The 20,170-nt window shown below is 44.2% G+C and overlaps 1 protein-coding gene across 1 annotated transcript; it reads left to right on the forward strand.

Moving 5' to 3' along the window:
• The first annotated feature begins 3,452 nt into the window (after positions 1 to 3,452).
• Positions 3,453 to 19,325, forward strand: APOD (apolipoprotein D). Its single transcript, XM_077754348.1, has 5 exons — positions 3,453 to 3,562; positions 7,510 to 7,642; positions 11,872 to 11,993; positions 15,417 to 15,505; positions 18,849 to 19,325. Exons 2-5 carry the CDS (start codon positions 7,517 to 7,519, stop codon positions 19,082 to 19,084), a joined length of 573 nt encoding a protein of 190 aa, XP_077610474.1. The 5' UTR covers positions 3,453 to 3,562; positions 7,510 to 7,516; the 3' UTR covers positions 19,085 to 19,325.
• The last annotated feature ends 845 nt before the right edge of the window (positions 19,326 to 20,170 follow it).

Raw genomic sequence — 20,170 nt, forward strand, 5'->3', positions numbered from 1 at the left:
AACTAGACATGTCTTTCTTTTTTTTTTTTTTTTAAACTAAGCCCAAGGGCCAACTTGGGGCTTGAACTCATGACCCTTAGATCAAGAGTCTCATGCTGTCCTGACTGAGCCAGCCAGGGGTCCCCCAGCCTCACCAGTTTGATTGCTTTCTTGCTGTTCGCCAGATGTTTGGCACCAGCCAGCTATCCACTGGTTCCAGCTCCTACTGATAAAAGAAATGGCTATAAGAGAACAGGAAGGAGAGGCAAGAAGGCATCTGAATAAGCCATGAAGTACACAATCGTCCCCACAGATAATGAGGATGAAACATTCTGTTATTCATTCAACCATCCAATAACATTGAGGAAACACTTATTATGTACCCGGCAGTGTGCAGTGTACCAGGGATAGAAACACAACCCTGTTCTGAAGGATCTGATGGTCTACAAGGAGACGGTAGGCCCGTGATGACGCCTGCCACAGTGTGACGCGCCCCAGACCAAGTGTCACGCGTGCTGGAAACAGGCAGGGAGAGGATGGCTGCGCAAATTCGGGAAGATGTCCCGGAGACTGGAAGCTGGGAGCTTGTCTCCAAGAGTGAATACATGTTATTGGAAACTCTTCATCTGGGTTTTCACACGAAAAATACAGTTGCATTTCCCCTTGATCTTAACCGACAAAAGAGAAACCGCTTTGGAAGGGCAGGCAGGATGACTCTGGAGGGGTGAGAGAACCATTTATAAATGGAGGCATTTTCACCAGGGGGACACTTAAAAAAGAAAAGAAAAGAAAGGAAAAGAAAAGAAAAGAAAAGAAGGGAAAGGAAAAGAGAAGAAAAGAAAAGAAAGGAAAGGAAAAGAGAAGAAAAGAAAAGAAAAGAAAAGAAAAGAAAAGAAAAGAAAAGAAAAGAAAAGAAGGGGTAGTTTTCTGTCTTCCTACACAAAGTCCACCCAAACAAACTCATCTTCCCTGAAGACCTTGCAGTGAGGCACCTGAGGCAATCACCTAGTGGATGAAAGGTCACCCAACCAAAGAACAACTTCCTTGTAAAACCCCAGGCGGTGTCCTTGAAGAAATGTGCTGTCCGGTAGAAGCAGGCTTTGGCAGCAGGGGAAAGAAAGAGATCTATGTGTATCGACAGGGAAAGCGCTATGTTATTACATAAAAACAGGCAAGTTTCAGGACCCTGGGATTATTACGTCGGGATCTGTGTAGGAACTCCCGGAAGAATAAGTGCAAACACAGCAATGGTTATCTCTGAGGTGTGGGGTTATGAGGCTCTTACCGTTTGAGTCCTGCGTTTTGGTATTATTTTAATTGCTTACAACAGATGTATGTGCTATTCTGGAATTTAACAATAAAGATTCATTTAGAACATGGGTCTGATTTGTTTTATGATGCTTAAAAACTTGTGCCTGGCTCTACATTCCAGAAACATGCAAAGAGAGGATTGCCCGAAATTATATCATTTGCCGACATTTACAGGAAAAAATAAACTGAGACTCAGAAAGATAATGTTTCTGGCGCTTTGACTCTTAGACCAGTACGTTCAGCTCCACAGCTCTTGATTCAAGTGCAGAATAAATGATAAAATATATTGATCTCCAACTTAACACATTTTGGAAACTTTAGCACCATTGCTTGTGGAAAACTGTGTGACTATTTAGGGTAAAGAAAGTAACTCTTTTTATGAGGTTACCAGAGACTAATTGTGTATTTCTTCAATGACAGGTACTTCCTGGTGATAAATGCGATGTGGGTAAAGAAGACACAGAAATTTACAGGCTAGTTGTTTCCCAGAAAAAAAAAACAATTCAAATTGAAGTCTCTTGAATATTACCTCCAGTTCCTTTTGCAGATCTTAGCATACTCAGTAACGACTTTGAATGGGTATATCCCTTCCATTCAATGTATTGATTGATTACCTACGACGTGTTCTAGCATTGAGGGTACAGCAGTGAGTCAATGAGACAAATTCTCTGCACTTGAGGAACTTATCTGCAAGCAGAGAAAACACAATAAGCAAAACATACATAAAATGAAGGGTACAATTTCAGGTAAAAGTATAATAAAGTAAGTGGTAGTGACTCAAGCACTATTTTTGAAAGGTCAGGAAGGCCTTGAAAGGAAGTGATATTTGAGCAAGGGCACAGAGGAGGGAGAGGGAGAGAGCCTGCAGAGATCTTAGGGAAAGCCTTAGAGGATCCAGCAAGTCAGGCCCTGAACAGAAATCCGATTTCTCCTTTTCCTGAAAAGGTAAAGAACATCCCAAAGAACAAGCTCTCGAGGTTTGGTATGTTAAAGATTTACTTTTGTTATTGTTGTTGCTGTTGTTTTCATGTTTATTTCTTTTTGAGAGAGAGAAAGCGCTAGCGGGGGAGGAGCAGAGGGAGGGGGGAACAGAGGATCAGAAGCAGGCTCTGTGCTGACAGCAGAGAGCCCAATGTGGGGCTCGAACTCGTGCGCCATGAGATCATGACTAAGCTGAAGTCAGATGCTCAGCCGACTGAGCCACCCAGGCGCCCCATTATTGTTATTGTTTTAATGTTTATAAGGCCTAGTGCTATAAACTTCTCTCTATTGCTTTGAAATTGGAGAATGCATTTCATTTGGGAATCTAAGTCAACTGCAAAGGTCCTATCTTCTCTACAGGCCCCTAAAAGCCTCCTGCCTTATCACAAAGGCACAGAATCCAAGTCCTCAGATTCAAAACTGCTTACTCCACGGAGAAATGGGGCCCAGCCCAAAGCGTCTCTGTGGAATGGGCAACTTGGAATCCACTCCCACCCCAGGCAGGGAGAGGCTGCCTAGATGGTGTAGCTGGGAGGCTCAGGAATCACGAAAGGTCTGGAGAGAGCCGCTGCAGGACAGAGCTTTGGCATTCTCAGCTTTTAGCCCCAGCCCCTAAGGAACTGGTATCTCCCCTATATGCCCAGCTTAGGTGGGGACAGAAACGATTGCCTCTGCTTCACAGTGGGGAGACTGAGCCTCAGAGAAGTGGATGGCTTACCCAGGATCACACACAAAAAAGGCATCTCTAATTCTTAACCTTCACTCTGTTGCCCAACTCGCATTCCAGGCTAGGGACCACATGGGATGGAATTCATGCCCCGTTTCAGGAAATGAGATTGTTGATTTTTCATTTACACAAAAATGAAAAATAAATACCAGATGCTTGAAAACATGTTGCAGCTCATCTTACTGGAAGTTTAAAGTGCATTCTGACTGAGAAAATTAAATTAGAACATCCACACAGCAAAAAAGATGTTTTGAATGAAATGCACTTTGTCCTTCCCTCTCTGTCTCACATACACACAGTATCTCATTGTTTCTTTTTCAGGGAGCAGCTGTGAAGGAAATCGGGGGAGGGAGATGGACAAAACATTCCATCTTTGTGTTTCATACAGAGCTAAGCTTTTAGGCTGGCCTTCCTGAACCCAAGGGGGTGTGGCATGCGTTAAAATTAAACGGCAGTGACCCAATGAAGCTTATAAAATAGCTTGGGAGAAGCCGGTCAACAAGACCACACATCTCAAGTTGGAGGAGTTTGTGTTTGGAAACTGCCTTCATCTTTACAGAAAAGGTATGTACTGTGGTTTTCATTTTCACTTTTGATAAATAATGCTTAGAGACAGTCTTGGCTTTTAACTTCCCCTTTTCAGCTAAAAATGATAACACCCAATTGAGGGTTTGTGCCAGATGCTTTGCAAAATTGGTCTCATTTTTCCTCAGACCACCTTACAAGATAGAACCTCATTAGTGCATTTTTCAGATGAGGAAACTGAGGTTCAGATAACCTAAGCAACAGGCCAACATATAGCCGAACTGGGGTGCCAACCCAATGTTGACCTACCTCAGTGTCTTCTGCTTGCACTATGCATTCTCCTCTATGCTATATAGACAATGAGGACATTTTCCATAACCAATACTGTACTAGATGAATTCTCAAGGAGTTGTCATCAAACTCTGCATTACAGTAAAATTAACCACAAAGTGAACTGTAATTCATTCTGTGAATGGAAAACACATTTAACAATACGGCAGAAAAATATTTTCATGAGAAGACATATTTTCTTGTTAGAGTCAATAGCTAAATGGGTTCTTTCGACCCCTTGGCTTGTGGAAATGCATTCTGTTTTATTGGGTGAAATCTAAAAATCTAGTCCTCAATGTTCTGCGGCTTTTTGAGATCAGGTGCTGTGTCCACGCTAGCACGAAGGTGAGCAGGCTCTTAAGAGATGTGGCATAAGTTCTGGCTTCACAGCTTATCAGGAGGTAACCCTGGGGAAATTAACATCATCGAGTACACAGAGAATATCATAGCAGGAGCCTTCCAGATAGGATGTTGTGGCGATCCAGTGTGTGGCACATGAGAAAACCTAAGGCCTGGGCTTCTCCATGGGAAGTTCAGTGAGTGGGAGTACCAGTTCACAGAGTCTGTGCTGGCCCAGGGCGGACGCACAATAACCTTGGTAGAATTACTATTAAGTAATTTCATATTCAGTTAAAATCATATTTAAGTTGTGTTTATTTTTAAGATATTTAAACTCCCCTCATTAAGACAGTCTTCCCATTAGTATTAGAAGATGGTGCAAATATATAGGTCACGCCTACCCAAGTTCACAGGTACAAGTTAATGATGCGACTTACCGTTTTTTGTTTTTGTTTTTTTGATGCGACTTACTTTTGATGCTGGATAGGGTCGAGACCCTAGAGGGAGGGCCTCAGGCCCATTGCCAAGAGGGTTCTTAGCTTTGCACAAGAAAGAATTTCAGAGCAAGCCGTTTAGAGAAAAGGACAAAGATTTAGAAGTATAGAAGAAAGGAGCTTCCTTACAAAGTAGTGGTCTCTCCTCGCAGTTGAGGAAGAGGGATACCCCTTTGCCTCTAATCAATGGGTTTATAAACTTTTTTTAATTACCTAATCTATAGGGAGGGGCTCACTCTCTAATTTTGGGTCTATCAGTTTTATTGGGTGGTGAGTTTTCCCATTGTTTTGGGATTATGAAATTACCCACACGGAGCAATTTTAAGAATGTCTGACCTTTGTGGCTTTTACCTCCAGAGGGAATGGGATCTTGTGGTCTTCAGTGAGTTGGATCTTGTAACTCTTTTTATGACCTGCTGACTCTTAGGCTAAGGGTCAGTCCAAAACCCAAATGGCTTTACTTTGGTCAGCTTGTCTCCCGAGTCTGTTTTCTCTCCTGCCTCACTCCCGGTCAGAAGGTACTCGATAAGTACTGAGTGAACCAGAATGGAAGGAACATGGAAGAGAAATTATGGATGCCATCAACCCTTTCTCATACAAAAAGTTTTAACCGTAGGATTAAGACTACTGCAATAAAGAGACATCTTTGGAAGAGAGATGTAAGCAAGGCCAGGAATTAGCCTTGCTCTGAAATCCTCCTACACAGCTTAAGCACATGTTTCAGCCCACAATAGAACATTTTGTAATAAGATACTTGTCAGAGTAAGACATGGAACTGACTTTTGGTGTTAGCTGTCCCGTGGTGAAATGACACTCATCAGGTTACAGAGGTAGGTGTTTATTGAAAGCCACCAAAGGTGGTGCATAGAAGGAAGCGTGGCTCAGGGTCACTGCAGGATACAGATGGTACTGGAGTCCCAGCCCTCTGCCCTTTCTGGCACCCAGTGTGTCGTCTGTGCTCCCCGGGGCTGGGGGGTGGGGTGGATAAAGGACCTTTCAAGTCCCGCCAGTTTGGGGAACCCTGTAGAATGTGTATACTGTGTGACGCTACATCTTCTGAGCAAGGCACTGAGCTTGAAGGCTACTGAGGCCCAAGAGTAGAGCTGCATGGTTCTAAGCATTTCTTGGAAATGGATGCAAATTGTTAAGTTTAGGCAAATCCATCCATCATCTCCCAAAAGGTGAAAAGACAGGTGTTGTTTACGTGGTGGTAGGAGCTAATGGAAAATGGATTCTCAGAGAAGATGGGGTCCTACCACGGACTTGGCTTAGCTCAAAGGCGGCTCGGCGACCACCCCGCCCCCACCAGCCCCGGCTGGCAGCTTTGCTCCTTACGTAACTGTTCCTCTGAAAATGGGACAATGAAACCTCCAGAAGAAAAGCTATTGATTATTAAAGGTTATTTGGAGGTTTAACCGTAATAAAGTGGTTATAATTATTCCTGTTATGACACATCCTTTTAAATGCTCAGATCTGAGAACATTCTGCTTGCGTTGATTCAGCCCTTTGCACGGAGAAAGGCGAAGAGCTAGAAATAGCTCCTATGCAGCTACAGGCAAGGGGTCTCAAGGAGGAGGTTAGACGGAAGGCAAGTCAGTGAAAGAAGCAGGGAAGGGTGCTTGGGCTGAAATGCCTGTTGGCAGCTACTAGTCCCTCTCTAGCTGAATGCATATCTCGGACCCTGTCAGTGCACCCTAAAAAAAAAGAATAGGGGTGCCTGGGTGGCTTAGTCAGTTAAGCGTCCGACTTTCACTTAGGTCATGATCTCGCGGTTCGCGGGTTCGAGCCCCGCGTCGGGCTCTGTGCTGACTGCCAGCTCAGAGCCTGGAGCCTGTTTCGGTCTGTGACTCCCTCTCTCTCTGACCCTCCGCTGCTCACGCTGTCTCTCTCTCTCTCTTTCTCTCTCCTAGAAATAAATAAAAATATTAAAAAAAAAAAAAAAGAAGAAAGAAATGAACATCTCTGAAAAATATCCCCAACAGAATGCCAAAAAGAAATTCAGGAAACAATTATTTGTTTCTGCTTTTCGTGCTAATAATACCTAGCGTTTATTAAGCTTTTCTCTGTGCTGGACATCGCCCTAAATGCTCTCTCTATAATATCTCATTTAATTCTCTCCAAACTTCCTGAAGTTGGCATGATTCTTATCACCACTTAATAGGCCAGAAACTAAAGCATAAAATGCACAGTTAGACTTAGTGGGTGGCAAAGCCAGCGTTCAAACACAGAGTCAGGGTGACCCTGGGGTCCCCAGCACGCTGCTGCCTGTTAAGGCTTCAGGGCTACTCCTGGGTTGGTGAAGAGCCCAGCAAGCTGGGGCAGGGGTGGGAGGTGTAGATCAGGGAGGCATTTCTCTTAGGAGTCTCGTAAGATACTAAATGTCGTGCATGGCTTGTGTTCATTTGTTTTCTCTTGCATGGTTCACTTGACAGCTTCGACCTCCCCCTTTGCTGATCCCCACCCCACATTGTTTCTGTTCATCAGCAAGTATGGACTGTGCCTGACACTGCCAGGTCCTGTGGGCTCCCGTCCTTGGAAAAATGCATAATTGAGGGGGAGCAGTTGCAAAATAAATCCAGCGAGCTCTAACACCAGGCAGAGCGAGCTCTAATGGAGGTAGAGATGCTCCCTGGCGGCGGAAGACCTCACAACAGGGTTGAAGATGATGACTTGGGTGACCCTGCAGGGTGACCGTTCACAAGGGCTCAGGGGAAGGTCCCCAGAGAGGTTCCCAGAAATGTCCCGCTGGTGACTGCGTGTCCTCAGGGGGCTCCGAACGACTTGAGCTGCTTTGTTTCTCCTGACTCCTGCTTCTGTCCACAGCCCCAGGATGGTGACGGCGCTGCTGCTGCTGCTTTCTGCGCTGGCCGGCCTCTTCAGTGCCGCAGAGGGACAAGCCTTCCACCTTGGGAAATGCCCGACTCCTCCCGTGCAGGAGAACTTTGATGTGCACAAGGTGTGGTAAAAGGCTAAACTCTTACATGTTTTGCCTCCCATCTGAATAAGCAGCCTCCAGGATTCAGTGTTAGTTTTCTGCTTTGATTGCCACAGCAAAGCCTTGGGGTAGGTGTTTATCTTACTGGGGCATCCCCTAAAGAAAGCTCTGAGACCGAGAACTGGGGAGCAGAGGGCTTGGGGAAGACGATCCCAGGAAGCACCGTGGGCATGTGGGGAAACTGAGACAGAGAAGGCAGAACAGCAATAAAAGATGCATCTGTGAACAGTAACACTATTAACAGAAGGGCTCAGCCCTGCTAGGAATCCTCTGAGGAAATGTGTAGAACGTTCCTCAGATGGTCCCACGGAGATAGTTTTCCAAAAGAGCTGCACGCACCGTTTTACATCCCATCGGCAGTGTATATAATACCAATTTCTCCTTATCTTTGTTGACACTGCTATTGTCATCTTTTTTATTATAATCATTTTTACAGGGTATGAAGTGGTATCTCATTATGGTTTTGACTTGCATTTCCCTAATGGTTAATGAGGTTGAGCACCTTTTCATGTGTTTATTGTCCATTTTTATAATCTTCTTTGGAGAAATGTCCATTTGAGTCTTTTGCCCATTTTTACACTGGGTTATCTTTTAATTTTTGAGCTCTGGAGTTCCTTATATGTTTTAGATACAAGTCTCTTATCAGATACATGATTTGCAAATATTTCCCCCCATTCTGTGGATTGCCTTTTCACTTTATTGATGTGTTCTTTGAAGCACAAAAGCTTTCAATATTTATGAGGTCCAATTTAACTATTTTTCTCCTTTCTTGTTTATACTTTTGGTATCTAAAAAAACCATTGCCTAATGCAAGGTTATGAAGATTTATTTCTATACTTTCTTATAAAAGATTTATACTTTTAATCCTTACATTTAAGTTTGTGATCCATTGTGACTTATGTATGTAGTGTGATATGGAAGTCCGACTTCATTAGTTTGCCAGTGGCAGTTCCGTTGCCCAGAACGATTTGTTGAGAATATTCTTTCCCCATCGAATAGTCTTGACATCCTTGTTGAAAATCAATTGGACATTTATGTAAGAGCTTATTTTTAGACTCCCAATTCTATTTTATTATTCTATGTGTCTATCATTAGGCCAGTGCTATACAGTATTGATTACTATAGCTTTGTAGTAAGTTTTAAAATTAGAATATATGAGGCCTCCAACTTTATTCTTCTGGCTATTCTAAGTCCTTTGCATTTCCATGTGAATTTTAGGATTTGTTTGTCAATTTAGCAAAGAAGCAGAGTTGTTTTTTTATTAATAGAGATTGCATTGAATCTAGATCTACCTGGAGAATATTGTCATCTTAACAATGTTAAGCCTTCCAATCCCTGAACATAGGTTATCTTTCTATTTAATTTCTTATTTATTTAGATCTTATTTAATTTATTTCAACAGTGTTTTATAGTTTTCAGAGTATAAGTTTTGTGTTTCTTTGGTTAAATACTTATTACTAAATATTTTATTCTTTTGATGCAATTGTAAATGGAATTTTCATAATTTACAGAGTGTTCATTGTAAGTGTAGAAACCTATTTGATTTCTGTTTATTGATCCTTTAACCTCACTAACTTCATTTATTAGTTCTAATAGTTTGTGTGTATCTGGATTCCTTAGGATATTTTTATACATAAAATCGTGTTATCTGGAAATAGAGACAGTTTTACCTCTTCCTTTCCAGGATTCATTTTATTTATTTATTTATTTTTCTTTCATAGTTTATTGCCAAGTTGGTTTCCATATAACACGCAGTGCTCATCCCAACAAGTGCCCTCCTCCATGCCCATCACCCCCCTTCCCTTCTCCCCCACCCCCATCATCCAGGATTCATTTTAAACATTGCATTCTTCTTACATGGATTGAGAAACTGAGACCAAAACCATGAAAAGGTTTTCACAAAAATATTATGAAATTATAAGGGTGTGTGACATAAAAAGCAATCTTCCATCTTTGAGTTTCCCCGTTTCTGGAAAATCATGATTCTTCGGTTTTAATTATAGAGCACTAAAGTCACCTTAACAATAATAGAACCATTTTAAATACTCTATATAAAATGGAGCTTTTTTTTTGAGCATGCCTGTGAAAACAATTGACCTTTAACCATATTTGTTGGTGCTTTCAATGAATATTAATTTCAGTGGTGTTAATTGAAAGATGTGCCTTTAATAAATGAGTGGAAATTTTATGCCCTGAACATGGGTATGTATTTGAGCAAAGAGCCATGTGACTGAAGCAGTACAGCCACCTGTTTGCAGTACTCATTTCAATTTCTGACTTTTTGAAGGTGAGTGCATCTCTGATTTTCTTTTGTTGAGTAATCCATTTTTAAATTTAAAAAATACTTTCGATTAATATTTTGACTAAGTAAATATAATCACATGGATCAAAATCCTAAAGGTGCCAAAGAACATACCGAAGCTTTTCTCCTACCCCTCTTCTCTTCCTACCTCAGTTTCCCTCCCCAGTAGCAACCAGTAAAAACATTTTATTGTGTGTCTTTTGGGAGCAAATGTATATGTACACGAATACGTACATAACTGCAGTAGACAGAACGATGTCCTCACCCTACTCCCTGCAACCTGTGACAATGTCACCGTACGTGGAAAGGGGGGGTTGCTGATGTGATTAAAGTAATAGACATGGAGATGGCAAGTGTGGCCTGGGTTATCCAGGTGGGACCAACCTGATCGTTGAAAGCAGAGAATGTTCCCCAGCTGTAGTCAGAGAGGCATGACGATGGAACGAGAATCAGAGAGATGCAATCCGAGAAGGCTTTCACTTGCGTTTGCTGGCTCTGAAGACAGAGGAAGGAGTTTACAACCCAAAAAATGCAGATGGGCTCAAGAACTCGGACAAGGCAAGAAGACAGAGTCCTCTAGGGCCTCTGGAAAGGAACACAGCCCTGCCAGTACCTTGATTTTAACCAAGCTCATTTGATGCAGAGAACTGTGAGACCCTAACTTTGGGTTGTTTTAAGCTTCTGGTAATTTGTTTCAGCAGCAATAGAACATGAATATAATAACCTTTCCCCCCAGTTTCACATATATGCTATTTTTCATGCAGCTCTTTTTCCATTATGTGTATCTTGGAGATAATTGCATATGACTCCTTAAAAATTTTTTTAATGTTTATTTATTTTTGAGACAGAGACAGAAAGAGAGAGAGTGTGTGAGTGGTGGAAGGGCAGAGAAAGAGGGAGACACAGAATATGAAGCAGGCTCCAGGCTCTGAGCTGTCAGCCCAGAGCCTGATGCAAGGCTGGAACCCATGAACCATGAGATCATAACCTGAGCCAAAGTCAGACACTCAACCAACTGAGCCACCCAGGTGCACTGCATATGACTCCTTTAAAAGAGATTGTATAACATTCCATTGTATGGATGTGCCATCATTTATTTACCTAGTTCCTTACTAATGCTCATTTAGACTCTAGTTTCCCGTATTTTGTTCCTACAATAGTACCACAACAAATAACCCCATATGTGCATCATTTCTTTTTCTTATTATCAGGAGGTTACGTTTCCAGAAGTGAAATTGCTATGCTAGACGTTGCCAAATTGCCCTCCATAAAGGTTGTAAAGTGGAGCAATCTCCATGCAAGGGGATGCATGGAATGACGAGTACCTTTCTCTCCCTCCCCCACACCAATGTGCCCTTCTTTAGCGTTGACTCTGTACACAAGGTTATGAAATGAAACCAAGCCCCCCTCGTATCAGTCTTCTAAGTCCTGATCACTTGACAAAAAAGCTTTTGTATCCACCTCCCTGTGCGAGGTCTTATGAGGAGAATTCAACCAACTCTGGAGTCCCAGTTCCCCACAGTGAATATTCAAAGATGCCTCGTAGAATGACAAAATATTTGAGATGGCACCTTACATCATCTGGACTGCTCTCTCTCTTTTACAGAGTTTAGAATTTCACGTAGATTTTGGCCGGAGGAGCCACTGACAGCATACCTAAATAAAGAGCACTTTAGGAATAAAATGTGGCATTCAACCAATGCGTGCACATCCGATGCACTTACTCTCCTTTGAATCGATATCTTGCTCAGTTGCTGTCCGGAACAATGCAGCCCATTTTGCTTGGTTTCCCCAGGAAAGGGCTCTGGCCTAAAAGACAATGATAGGGAAGAGTCTGCAGGTCCCCAGAGAGCCACGGGGTTTTCTCTTCTTATTGTTATCTCTGCAGTATCTTGGACGATGGTATGAAATTGAGAAGATCCCAGTGAGCTTTGAGAAGGGAAGTTGCATCCAAGCCAACTACTCACTAATGGAAAACGGAAACATCAAAGTGATAAACCAGGAGTTGAGGTGAGTGGCTGTGGTTTCAAAAGCAACACAGTCCTGGGGCCAGCCTGCAGAGAGTTGTCCTGGGGTGACTGGCTGTCCTTGCAATCTAGTTCAGGGAGGGTGCAGAGGTTGCTGGGTCTGCCCTGCCTGCTCACAGCGGGTCCCAAGATGAAAGCTTTTGGCGAGCAGAATGGCGGGGGACTAGAGCCACTCATTTATTTGCGTGACCACTTGCCGAGCATCTTATTGTATTGTGGACTCCCTTGAGTATTGTGTATTTATTTTATGTGTATTTCCTATGAGAGGCACTAGGGACTCAATGGGAATCCATACTACAGGGTCCTGCTCTCTTTGCAAAATAGATACACTGGTAGCAAAGGACGGGGGTGAGGGGCGGGGGGTGGACCATCTCCTCTGATCTCCAAACCAAGAGAGAAGCCCTTTCTATATTATCTACTGACAGAAGGCACCCAGCTCTGCTTGACTCCGTCCGGAAGCTGGAAGCCCATCGCCTTCCGTGACGATTTATTCCATCCAGACAGCTTTAACTATTAGAAAATTCGTTTTCTTGTTCAGCAAGAATCAAATACACAGTCACATTCTAGGTTATGTGAACAGGCTAGCCTATAGAAGTAGACTTTTCTGGTACTGAAATACAGATTTCTATTTGATACAAGAATCATACCTTAGAAAGCAAACCTAAACTCTAAAAAAGCCTCAGAAGGAGCTCCTACCAGACTTCCATCAACAAAGATAAGAGCAACAATAAACAATAGCAACAAATATTAAGCATTTCCTAAATGCAAGGCGCTATTCCCATACCATGAAGTACATACTATTATCAACCCCACTTTTATAGATGAGGGAACCGAGGTACAGAGAGGGAAAATAATTTGCCCAAGGGCCGCACAGCTTATAAGCAACAAAGCTAAGATTCAAACCCAGGGAGAAGTGAAATGGGGAAGAGAACAAGACGAATGAAAGAAAGGCTGGAGGTGAAAGGCCATCCTGCTTGTTCCCTGCAGGAGCTGAGAACTGTGCTCAACTCCAAGAAAACAGTTGTAACCCAGCATGGAAGGTACTCAGGCTCAGAGAGGCTTGGCATGGCCATCTGGTTACCCACTGAGCTTTCTGTGAGCCAGGGCACGGGGGTGGACTCCCTCACCCTGCATGAACCATAGAAATAAAGTTAAGAATCTTGAGGGCCTCTAAAGAGAAAAACCGTTCATTTTGGAGCCAGGGAAGGATTGAGATGCAGACATCCATCTAAAGTCTCAATGACTACGTTTCAAATATTTTGTCCCATTCTATGACCAAGAGTCAGACAACGACTTTGATCCCCAAACCGATGAGATTCTTCCACCTCTCCTTCGGAGCTGGCCAGGAGTCCTCTTTAACTGTGCCTTGAGTATTAGGTTGCTCTGGCTGTAGGGTCGTGTCTGTTTAAGATACAAGGGTACATGGGGAAAGGTTTGCTGGTTCAGGAGTGTGGGATGGCTTCTCCTTTCAGGAACACTACAGAATGGGCAAAGGCACAGCGCGGGGTCTGAGCAACGTACTCTTAGCCAGTGTCAGAGAATTTGAAGGCAAATGTAGCTGGCACGGGGCTGGGAGCTGAAGGGCTCAGGCTTTGGAGTAGGCTGCCCCGTTTCAAATCCTGGTTCTGCCAGTTACTAATGATGCGGTCTTAGGTTAGTTATGATAATACTCTAGGTCTCAGTTTCCTCTCAGTAAAGTGACATGAATCATAGAACCTCCCTCCATAGGGCTTTGTGAGCATCAAATGAAGGAACACATGTAAGTCACTTAGAACAGGGTTTAATGTGTAGTAATTAATTAATACTACATATTACTGTTAATCTTCTGTGATCCTTGAAAATACAAATGTATTTTTCCCATGAACAAATGGTGCATTTACGATCAGAGACTGGTGTTTCGAAAACTGTCCTGGACACGCCATAAATGACGATGAAGAGGGGGAAGGTCTGCTGAGAAGAGGCTGGGTTGTTGCTAAGCAACCGTATGCAGCTAGAAATGGGCTGTCTTCCTGTCCTCCCAGCTGAGTTCCCGGTGACAGAGGAAGGAATGGTTCCCATCCCTACTTGAGGATAAACACACTATACATCCAGGAGCATCTGAGGACATTTTCCATCCTTCCTTACCTGTTGCTTATTATCTGGTTTCTAGGACACCTGTCACCACTAATCATAGCCCGCTGACTTTCTAACACACCACTGCTCTAACTTTTGTTGTGTGCCCCCTTGAGGACTGGTGACCGGGCTTCTCTGTCAGCTTCCTAGGACGTGCACTGTGATAAGTGAGCACCCTCCCCTCAGTGCCTAGGTCCCCAAGCGACCCCCTCTCCCCCAGGTCCACAGAGTCACTGGGAGTTACCCAGAAATGGAGCCAGCACCCTTCAAAAGAGTGAAACTACTTCATCCAATCAAAGACCATCATCTTTTTTTAAAATATTTTTTATTTATTTCTAGGAGAGAGAGAGAGAGAGACAGCCTGGGCAGGGGAGGGTCAGAGAGAGAGGGAGACACAGACTCTGAAATAGGCTCCAGGCTCTGAGCTGGCAGTCAGCACAGAGCCCGCGTGGGGCTCGAACCCACGAACCGCGAGATGATGACCCAAGGGAAAGTCGGACGCTTAACCGGCTAAGCCACCCAGGTGCCCCAAAGACCATCATTTTTAAGATATACCACCATTTTACATACCACAAGAAAGAAATGACACTGCCCATCTCAAGGCGGCATCTGTTGTAAGGTGTGCATTTCTGCACATTTAATGTCTCTGAGAATTACGGGGATGAGGTAAATATTTCCTCACTGCCTGCTTTCGCCTGGCCTATGTCAAAATCTCCCATACTCAGTCAGAGCTTGCAGGCCTGGATGGGAGTCTCAGAGCTCAGGCGTATGAATGGCTTTATGGACAGATGATGTCATATGATGTCACCGAGGCCCAAGAGCAGGGAAAGTTTGCAGATCTCCAGACTTTGAGTAATCGTGTCAGTCCTTGTTTTTTCCTTTGGCTCATTCTCATTTGTAAAGAAGTAAATCTTTTTAGTGTATTGGGTTGTCTTGTTTGTTTTCTCTTCTCTTTCACTCCCTCCCTCTGCAGCCTGAGAGAAGGAAATGCCCTCGTAGGACTCAAGACACAGCCCTGATGTGTTAGGGCCTAACATATCATCTAGTCCTGGAACATTTCACTCGCTGCTTCTTATCTCCCAGGGCCAGCTTCCTCCACTAGGTCTTGGAGAAAGTGACAAAGGACAGAGCCTCCCTAACCAGAAATCAGTCCTGGCCACCCAGATCCTTACTGTCACAAATCTTGCCTTTCATTGATTTTTGGCTTCCATTGAATTAAGGTGTTTTGTTTTGTTTTGTTTTGTTTTGTTTTGTTTTGTTTTGTTTTGTTTTGTTTTGTTTTAACTTGCTGCAGGCCGGATGGAACTGTGAATCAGATTGAAGGTGAAGCCACTCAGGCCAACATCACAGAGCCTGCCAAGCTGGGAGTTAAGTTTTTCTGGTGTAAGTATTCACTTCTCTCAGGAGGTTTCAGGAACAGGAGATAGGCAAACCAAAGGCTAGAGCCCTAAGTTGAAACACTCCTGTCACATCTGAGTGTCACCTATAGTGACTCAATGCAAAATACTTTTTTTTAAATGTTTTATTCGTTTTTGAGACAAAGAGACAGAGCATGAGCAGGGGAGGGGCAGAGAGAGGGAGACACAGAATCTGAAGCAGCTCCAGGCTCTGAGCTAAATATTTAGCACAGGGGCTAAACTCGTCAACTGCAAGATCATGACCTGAGCCAAAGTCAGACGCTCAAATGACTGAGCTAACCAGGCGCCCCCTAATACTTTGTTGAGGACCTACTATGTGCCATGCTCAGGTCTAGGCATCCAAGATGCGATGATGAGCATGAAAGGGCTGGCCTTTGGCCCTGAGAGCCTTACATCCCATGTGGATACTGACAAGTATGCAGCAAGTTACTATAAAAAACTACCATGTTTCAATAAAGGCAGCACAAATTATATAGTACCTGGGGGTTAAGCAGTAGGAGACCCAACCTAGACTAGTTTCCCAGAGGGAATGGAGGCCTGAAAAATTAGTAGTCAGTATTAGTTAGTAGTTAGTAGTGGTGTTATCAGCAGAACAATTCACATGTGCAAAGGCTTAGAAGCAAAAGAAGACAAGAGTGAAGGGAAGTTTGAGCACTGGCTCTATCTGCCACTTTCTCGCCACACTCTGGGGTTCCCTGAGAGATACTTGATCACAAGCATTTGCCCTCTGGGCTAACTGGGGAATGGACACAGACAACAGAGAAAGCACCAAATACTAGTTTTACTGTGGCTATAGATACATTGCAGAAGCCAGCTCAGAAATGTGAGACTTTCTTATGCTGAGAGTGCTTCAGGGTCCCTCTCCACACCCAGAGGCTGGACACTGAAGTCACAGCTTTGAGAGGAATCACTGTCCGCCCATGCACTCCCCCATCAAGCCCCTAGAGTAGGACAGTGAGGAAGTTCTTATTTTATAGACCAAGATGGGAATGCTGGGAGATGAAAATACTTCTTTCTGCACATGTGACCGTGGGCAACTAACTTCACTTCTGCGCCCATTACTGTAAGGATAAATAAGATAGCACATGCTTTGTAAGCTCTAAGGGGCTTTGTACCTGTTGGCTTCTCTTGTTATTTGTACAAATAACAGTGTTAAAGTGCAGGAAAGCAGGTGGTACAGGCAAGATCACTGGACTGATAAGAGGCAGAGTTGGCACCAAAATGAAGGTCTCCCAAACTCGCCACTGAGGAAGGGGGATGGGAGTGAGGGCCAAATATTATGTGCACAACCTTCATAAGGAGGGTCTGCACCCGGAGCTAAAGGCGACAGAGGCTGCTGGCAGGGGAAAGTGAGGAGGAGGAGGAGGAAGAGATTGATGTGGTCGAAGGGATCAGGTGTTTGCGTTGGGTCTTGGGGGCCGTGGGGGAGACTATGGGAAAGGCTTTCCCAGGGGGAGGAATACCTTGAGGAAGGGCCTGGAGAAAGAAGCCTAGAGGAAGGGCAGGTAAATGGAGCATGAGACAAGACTGGGCAGAGCCTCAAAAGCCATGGTAATGGGTTGAAGTGCCTTCCATAAGCAGTAGGAGACTGTCAGAGTTTTCTAATAGAGAGACATGGATGTTTTATTTGCTATGAGGAAATGTCTGGGTAAATGCGTGCTTGAGAGCTAGAGCCTGTGGGAGGAAGACAGCGTGTGGATGCGTGGCTCTGTGCAGGCAGGGGTGCGGTGCCTTGGCCAGAAGAGGTTGGAAGACCTATTTCCCCCAAACCACTCAGGGTTGCAGAGTTGTCAGGCTAGCTGGGAACACACAAAGCAGAGGAAACTCAAAGACAGCAGATCTGTGGTGAACACAAGCTCCCAATAGTGAGCCCCGCAGGCAGGCTAGAAAGAAAAGTCAGGAACAACACCCAGTGTGGGCTTTGTAGCCTTGTGCAGGCTTCTGTCCAGATGTCCAACTGTCCTTCTGTTTTATATTTATAAACAGGTAGAAAGTCAAAGGTAGAAGGGACCTTGGCGGTTGGTCATCTGGACTAACCCTCTTGTGTTGTCCTCATAACCAGTTGGGTCCTCGACACCCAGCCAGTCTCTAATCTCTCATACCCTGCCTCTTTTGTCCAGCTTCTCATGGTCATTCACAAGTGCTGGGGTCTGGTTTGACATGGCAAAGAGGGGGTTATTTTTGAGTGGAGGAAGTGGGATGCTTAAAACCCAAGAAAGCAAATTGTGCCGAATTTTTTTGTTCTTATGGGGTCAGTACACAAATTTCTCCCATTTGGGTCCATTTTCCACTTAACTTCAACAAGTTGGGCTATGACATTTCCTTGGCTTGGACGTTGGCTGTGGAGGTCAAGTTCACAGAGGAAGTTTCTGGATTCAAATGGAGAAGGTAAATCCTCCCTCTCTTTTCATAAGGACCCTTTAATGCTGAGCTTTCAACACAATGCAGATCTCTGTCAATGAATCTTCATAGGCCCTTTGTGAGGAGGAATTTATAACCTGTTACCACCTGATCTACTATATTCCTAAGTGCAGAGGAACTTTCGAAGGTCACACGGAAAGAAAAATAAACACACCAACATTAGCCCTTACCTCCTCTCTCAGGCAGGTTCTAGAGGAAATTGGGAAGTACAGACTTGGAAAGCCTGGGGGGCCCTTACCTCACATTCTTAACTCTACTTAGCTAAGTGGTGCCTCCATATGTACTGGTGGTTAAGTGCAGCCTGTTAGTCTAGGAGGTCCAGCAAAACACCCCATTACCATGGCTTCCTACAGACTAATATGTTATCAGGGAAGAAGGATCCAGAATGATGGCTCTAAGCTTTGGCTGCACATCAGACTCATGGTGGAGCCTTCAAGAGTACCAACCACCACCATATCAGTCTGGAGAAACATGGAGGGAGGTGGCCTAGTATTTTTCAAAGTTCCCGTAAGATTCCCACATAAAGCCAGAATTAAGCACTACTGTTGGGACGCCTGGGTGGCCCAGTTGGTTAAGTGTCTGACTTTGACTTAGGTCATGATCTCACGGTTCATGGGTTTGAGCCCCCCATCGGGCTCTGTACTGACAGCTCAGAGCTTGGAGCCTGCTTCAGATTCTGTCTTCCTCTCTCTCTGCCCCTCCCCCGCTCATTCTCTCTCTCTCTCTCTCTCTCTCTCTCTCTCTCTCTCTCAAAAATAAATATTAAAAAAAATTTTTTTTTAAGTTCTACGACTATAGAAGAACTAAGATCCTGGCTTCCAGGATCCTGGAGATGAAGGCTTCTCTTGTCTTGGTCCCTCTTAATACCGCTCTCCTCTGGTTCTCAGTGATGCCATCTGCTCCGTACTGGGTCCTGGCCACCGACTACGAGAACTACGCTCTCGTGTACTCCTGTACCACAATCGTCTGGCTTTTTCACATGGATCACGTTTGGATCTTGGGAAGAAACCCTTACCTCCCTCCAGAAACTGTGACCTACCTAAAAGATATCCTGACCTCTAATGACATCGACATCGAAAAAATGACTGTCACAGATCAGGTGAACTGCCCTGAGTCTCTGTAAGAGGCTCTAAAGGGAACCTGCATTCACTCCATGTTACTTCTTTTGCTTTGCTTTCCCCCCACCCGCCCTTCATAAAGACAAAGCAACCACGGCAGACCGTTGCAGACACCAGAAGGGAAATTTGACAGCAGGAGCCTGTGGAGAGAAAGTCAAGGAACGTTGGCCCAAACACTTAGCCATGTACCGTGTCACCTTGCCAGTCTAATAATAAACTTGTTGCTGACTTGCTGTGCTCACAGTAGATTCTGAATTGATTATTGTGGGTTTTTAGTTATACACTTAGGTTTGGAGGTCCTTGAACAGTTCTGTTGAAAGAAACTAACCACTGTACAGTTTAAGCTTAAAGATAACAATCTTGTTTCTGGAAAGGGAAAGCTGACTGCAAAGGTGTATTGTGGGTGACCTGCATCCAGGTGCTCCATCCTACAGTAGGCACTCCTTTAGGGGGATTCATTTAGGTTTTCTGAGTCTCTGACAGGCAGTTTCTCTGATGTATTTACTTTCTCATCAGGAGGTCTTCAGAGTCAGGCTAAAGAATGGGACCATCTTGGGGCACCTGGGTGGCTTAGTCGGTTAAGCATCCGACTTCGGCTCAGGTCATGATCTCACAGTTCATGGGTTCGAGCCCTGCATCGGGCTCTGTGCTGACAGCTCAGAGCCTGGAGCCTGTTTTGGATTCTGTGTCTCTCTCTCTCTCTGACTCTCCCCTGCTCACGCTGTCTCTCTCTCTCTCAGAAATAAAAAAGACATTTTAAAAAATTAAAAAAAGAAAAGAACGGGACCATCTTGGGGTCTGTGCAGGGGAGAATCTATAAGGGAGAAGACTGGGGATTTATTTTTTTAAGAAAATAATGTGGGGTTTTTTTTGGTCTTTCGTTCAATGGATATTTACCGAGGCCCAACTGCATTCTGGGCATTGAAAAATCTAGAACCCGCGGAAGCTCACAGTCTAGTGAGGGAGACTGATGAGTAAAGATGCAAGTATAATCCAAGCTGAGGAATGCAAAGGTAGCAGCATGTGGAGGGAACCGTGGAAGCTCCTAGAAAGTTTCCCCTCACTGCAAGACAAAGGTATGTTTTTAATGC

This window comes from Crocuta crocuta, unplaced genomic scaffold, assembly GCF_008692635.1.
Source record: "Crocuta crocuta isolate KB4526 unplaced genomic scaffold, BGI_CrCroc_1.0 scaffold70, whole genome shotgun sequence".
Lineage (NCBI taxonomy): Eukaryota > Metazoa > Chordata > Mammalia > Carnivora > Hyaenidae > Crocuta > Crocuta crocuta.